Source organism: Ambystoma mexicanum, chromosome 2p (assembly GCF_040938575.1).
Source record: "Ambystoma mexicanum isolate Mex_15411 chromosome 2p, UKY_AmexF1_1, whole genome shotgun sequence".
Taxonomy (NCBI): Eukaryota; Metazoa; Chordata; class Amphibia; order Caudata; family Ambystomatidae; genus Ambystoma; species Ambystoma mexicanum.
In genome coordinates, this window is record NC_090923.1 from 1,001,433,453 (window position 1) to 1,001,439,452 (window position 6,000).

General features: G+C 42.6%; 1 protein-coding gene across 2 annotated transcripts in view; it reads left to right on the plus strand.

Moving 5' to 3' along the window:
- Positions 1-5,583, plus strand: part of LOC138567009 (UPF0696 protein C11orf68 homolog) — a 71,825-nt gene extending 66,242 nt beyond the window's left edge. For both annotated transcript variants that reach the window (XM_069644813.1, XM_069644812.1), the window contains exon 2: positions 4,244-5,583. In XM_069644813.1, the coding sequence (XP_069500914.1) occupies positions 4,265-5,005 (741 nt within the window). In that variant the 5' untranslated portion in view covers positions 4,244-4,264 and the 3' untranslated portion in view covers positions 5,006-5,583. The remainder of the gene's footprint in view (positions 1-4,243) is intronic.
- The last annotated feature ends 417 nt before the right edge of the window (positions 5,584-6,000 follow it).

Genomic DNA, 6,000 nt, shown 5'->3' on the forward strand with positions numbered 1-6,000 from the left:
AAGTCATTGAACTGCAAAATATACAATAGCAGGAAGCAATACAGCAGAATTTCATACCATGACCCCATATCCCACCATATCAAAATGTAAAATTAACTTAAAACCAAACCAGATATATCAAACAAATAACAGACAAACAAGACTACACAAAACAACCACATAAACAACACAATTCCCCCCCCCCTATATGTAAAGTACCTGAAAGTAAACCATTTCACTCCACTCTATAATTCAACCTAGCATTATCCATAAAGGTCATTAAAACTCTCCCACATTTCATCATAAAGTTCTGCCTTGTTTTGTTTAATCTTAAATATTTTCTAAAAGGTCATAAATTGTCAGATTTATCATCACAAACAAAACCAGGCACCCAGGGCCAGAATTGGGCTTTTCAACAGAGGAGGAGGAGGAGGAAGAGGAGGAGGAGGAGGAGGAGGAGGAGGAGGAGGAGGAGGACTCCTCTTAAATGGTCATTTTGGCTTTTAGCTCCCCCACTGGCTACTGGTGAAGATGAACATGTTGCCATCTTTATAACCTGCATTCCACAGATCAATGGAGGCTGATGGTAGTATAAGCTTTTGCGCATACACACACGCACACTCTCTTTACGTTACAGCCTTTAGTTTTCTTGCAGGCCAAAAGGTGTTAATGTAATCACGGACATGTTACCCTTTGGTATGGCAGCAGGGAATACCCACAGGGATGATTGAATTAAGCCGTGTGACTTATATGTAAATTCAATGATAGAATCAGGCAAATACCCCATTGTCATATGTTTAGTAAACATTATCCATTATAAATATATAAGCCCCAAACCCGCCAACCCAAAGTAAACCCTTTCCCTTCTTGGCACTGTATTTATTCTTCCTATTGCTAACATGTTGATTTTGTGTCAGGCACGTGTGGTTTATGGAATGGCATTAAAAACTGCTCCAACTGAAACTACTTGGCAGATGGCACATCCAACAGTGCAAGACCAAGACTATGCAGCACTTGTTTACTGCAGCCTTTCCAAATCAGATTGAAAAGCACACTTAACGGTGCAAACGGTATACCGGTATAAACAATGTGACGGTTATTGTTCAATTGAGTGGTTCATGGTATCTTTAACGGTATACCGTTACATCCCTAGTGACCATTCACCACCAGAGGGTCTTGGCACTGTTTGGGTAAGGAAAAAGTGGCAGAATTTCAGTCGGCTCAAGCAAAGGATTGAACCATGGCATTCCATGATTTAAATGCCAAGAATTAAAATAAAAAGCCTTCTGTGCAACTGGGCCAGACCTGGCAACACGTGATCCAATCATCACAACCTGAGCAAAATTCTCATCACTGTATTTTGAATTTTTGCAACCTAGACAACATCTTCTGAAATTAGTATGGTGGAAATTAAAGGATTAACTACCATCACTCGTTCAGGTAATACATGTGTTTGTCTTTGAGATGGAAATAACAATTTCTGGAAAAGGTTGCTACTTGTTGAGAAAGAAGGTGATCTGGATTCATAATGATCCCCACATTTCTTGACCAAAACTACTGGATCACTCGTGAGCCACAGCTTTCAGGATGAAAAATTGAGCTTCTGAGATTTGAGACTGAATTAAGCAGAAACACTTTCTTTCCTAAATTGTAAAGATTTTCCATCACTGTTCACTTGCGAAAGATGCTCCCTCTCAGTAATAGAAGTGTGATCTCGGTTCCCCGAATGTTTTACCAATATTTGAGTTTCATCAGAATAATTAGAAAACAAAGGGCCACTGTTATGTAGTAGATCAGCCAAAGGTCTGCCTGTTTATATTAGAAAAACGAGGCAATTGAGTTAGCTCTGTGGAAAACCACACGCTAAGGTTTTTAATTGAATGTGCATGACCCCAAACCCACTGACTGGGTGCAATCCATAAGGGAGCAGTGAATCCAATTGAGGACCGTACCCTGAAAGGCTTGTGTTTTAAACCAAGTTGCTGTGGTCGATTGTGCCGAAGGCTGCAGAAGATCTAACAAAAACATGGTTGTGGCACTGCCTCTGTCCACCTCCACTCCAAGTAAATGTATTGCTACAACTGGGTTTGTATTCAAATTCTGCTGATCTTAAAGGTCATTATCTTCGACAGAGGCCTGTTGTTGCAGGAACACAATCCATTCCAACTGCTTGGCAAGTAGAGGGATTTGAGAAATGAGTCTAACATTTAATAGGTGAGCTGTGTGCAAAGGGACCCATTTATTAGCAATGGTTTTACGACAAGTTTACAATTGAGGAGTTCAATACAATAAGAATAAATGATTTTGGGGGTGTTGGAGAAGGAGCTGTCTGAGGCATTGAGACCCGGGGGGGGGGGCATTGGGCTGGTGGAGGGGGTGTCTGGTAGGGACTAAAGGGGTCAGCGCGGCAGGTGGAGAATAATACTGTGTGGTTGAGCCTGAACATTTGGAAGATAGAATGAGAGATCTTCTAAAATCTTGACAATCTGTTCAGAAAAAAATTAGGTCTACTAGACATTGTGAATGAGTAATAGTAGAAATAACAGAAGTATGGCAATGATAATTTATCATGGGAAAATGTCCCTTGAATTATTAGAGATAACCTTTTTGTTGCCACCCTTTTTGCACGGATGGCATTCGAATCAGTCTGTTTGCTTTGGATGGTATTCACGTGGTGAGCTGCTTTCTTGGCGTTGCGGTAAGATTACTTCGCTCTTTGCTGGAGAGCGACCAGCACCGGAGATTCATGCTCAGTCTCTGATGGTGGCTGAGTTCTGCAGTCCTCCATCAGTTGACTTATGGCCCAGGGTTCTATGTGCCCTTGGGAATGCAAGCATTTCGAAACTGGAACTGCAGACACATAGTTGGTGTTTTCTGCAATAGCAACCAGCTCTCCACCACCTCTGGAAACAGAGATATGCATAAGTTATTTATCCTCAAATGTTCTTGCTCTGGAGTGTATGTTATGTTTCTTCCAACTGGGCATTCTGGGCCTGTGGTATGTTTCGGGCGCCCCTCTCCTCTGAGACCCCTTTTTTTAGCAAGCCTTTATTTTTTTTTTTGTTCTGAGATTCAGTACGCTTTGTTGTTCTCGGCCATACCAACTGTCGTTATGGCTATCAATTTGTCTTTTTTTCTGCCTTCAATTTGTCTTTTTTTCTGCCTTCCACCAGTGGTGTACATTCTGTCTTCTTTAGGAGGTCTTTCTGGCCCAGCGGAGTGTAAGACGGAGATCTCTTCAAAGCCCTGATCGGAATCCTCAAGTCTAGGGAGGCACAAGCTCTGCAGTCAAACTTCCTTCTCTCAGGCTGTCAGTTCTAGAGTTCCTTCACTAACTTGTCAAGCCTATATAGTAAGGTATATCTCTATTCTCACCCGTCGGATTTGAGATGCTCTGCACATCCTGACTTTTTGGTTATTCTGTACAAATGCTGGACTACTAGTGCTGGTGGACAAAGTGCTGGAAGCCCGAAGATCGCCAGCAACTCGTACCTGGCAAGAAACAACATGACCTCTTTGTGAGCTCTCTTTTGATTTATAACCTCTTGACCGGGAACTTCTCTGTCACGTCTTTATACTGTATTGTTTATGTAAACATGCCATTCCTTCAGATACGAACAATCCTGTGAATGAATTGCTTAGAAGGATTTAATTAATTCATCCCACTGTAATGCCTTAAGCATTCAGTGTTCTGACTGCAGCAGTTCTCAGTAATGTAATGCTCGAAAGAAACAGATGGTGTAAAATGTTAGTGGGCACCACTCATAAGGACTGGGAGAGGTGCAGATGTCCTCTGATGACAGACCTAAGTCTTCAAATATAATGTGGTGCAATTCAAAAGCAAAATTGCACCCTTAAATAACAAATCGAGGATGCCCCGTCTTTGTTTTGATGTTGCATGGCTGTGTATCACAAAGCTCACCTTGTCCCACCACTGGAAGAAAGATGAATGCTGGGAGGGAGGAAGGGTAGGAAAGGGTTGTGTGGAAGTGATTGTGTACCAGGTTGACGTGGCTGGTAAGATTTTGCTGTATGGCAAAAGCACATTCGTTTCTGGGTATTTGAGTAGAAGAATGGAACGACACAATGTTGAATATTGTGAGGTCTATAATAGATACCAGCAAACAAGTACATTATTTGGGAGGGTGTACAGGCCTTGTATTCCATGTGGCAGATCATGTTAAATAAAAATAGTGATTTCTATGTCTCCCTTTTTATTCACTCTTGCTATCACTTTGTTTCCTTTTACTGTTTTTCTTTGCAGAGCTGCCATAGTACATTGATAATGGGCGACTGCGAGGAGGAAGAGGTGGGTAAAAATGGCCACTTCCTAGCAGACGATTATGCTGCCGAATCCATGGCTGCTGACATGGACCCCTGGCTGATTTTTGATGGCCGGAAAACTCCAAGGGCAGAATTTGAGGACTGGCTTGAAACTAATCGCCCATCACGGGTGCTGCGCTATGGTGACCCTGAGCGTAGCATGGAGGCAGTAGGCTGGATTGCTGTTTATGGGCCAAACTTCTGCCCAGATGCTGGCTTTGTGACGGAGCTGCAGGAAGACTGGGAACGACTCCAGGCTAGTGGCCGCCATGTTACCTTTGATACCATCAAGGAACTTGCACTGAACCATAAGGTGGTGAGCGGAAAGTGGCTGATGCACTTGGATACAGGCTTCAAGGTGGATCATGCTTGGCGTGGCATTGCCACCTTAGTGGTCGACGGGAGGATTGGCGTGGCAAAGGTCAGTCCTTGTATGCCCAACTCAGACCGCAAGCATGTTATCTGTGTCTATAATGAGGACTTTACTGTTGAAGAGCAGGTGATGGACGTGGACGCTGCCATACGCAGCGCGGGCATAAAGTGCTCCATCTCATACAAGCCAGATGTGTACACCTACCTGGGTATCTACCGCAACAATCGCTGGCGACTCTGCCCCACTATCTACGAAAGCAAGTATGACCTGGAGTGCATCCCGCGGCGGTCGCGCATAATCAACAAAATCAGCAACTCTGAGGTCTCTTAAGAATCAATGGAGTGAATTGTAGACACAACCCATCAATAGACTGGGCAAAAAAGCTAGTTGGGAACATTATTACTTTTCTTTTTTAATTTCGTTTTCTAGAAAAAAACGTTTGCCATTTATAGTTTCCTATAAAAGCAAAGTGTGCTATTTTTTTTAAGTTCTATATTCAACACTTTCGTGTTTTTGCACAAAGATCAAATGGTTTTCTTTTCTAAATGATGCTTAATTTTATTGCTAAACATGCAGAGGAGTGTTTTTACAGATTTCCACATGTGCCGTTTACAAAGCTTCTCCCCAAACTCCACTATGATATGAAGACCTTGTTTGCACTTCTGATTGAAATGTGCCTTCTGACAGCACTTGTGATAAGTTTTGTAAAGTTTGCCTTTGTGATACCTGAATAGATTTCTATTGGTGAATATCACTATACAACCTTGCTTTGCTTCTGCCGCCACACCCCCCCCCCCCCCCTCCGGCCCCTGGTCTGCGATTTTTAAAAACGGTGAAACAAATGTATGATTTGACAGTGTAATGATTTCAAACCTGTGTGCAATATAAGGTCTTGGAACCGGATTGTCCCTTTCATGTCTAAAACCGTTGCCATTAACTTTTTTATTTTGTTTTGGTCCATTCAAAACAAATCCCATGAACCGTAGGATTTTGGTAATTCTTCAAAAAATGCATTTTCAAAGGCATTGCTTATTTCCTAGAAGGCATGTAAGGGTTCTGGTTCATCTTACCTGAAATGCCAGCACGCATCTTTATCCATCTGTGGTTATTTTCAGATCTCATTTGATGGGTGAAACGCATGCATCTGTTGTGGAAAAAGCCAAAGCCTCCTTTGGGGTCCAGCAGGGTATATTTCCCTGATTCCATATATATATAATGAACAGGAGAGAGGGGTGCACTCTAATTCCCTGCACAGTTAACCTACTCAGCCACTGATGTTCTCCTCCCACCTGTGCTCTTCACATAATCAGGGAGGAAGTCTTCCC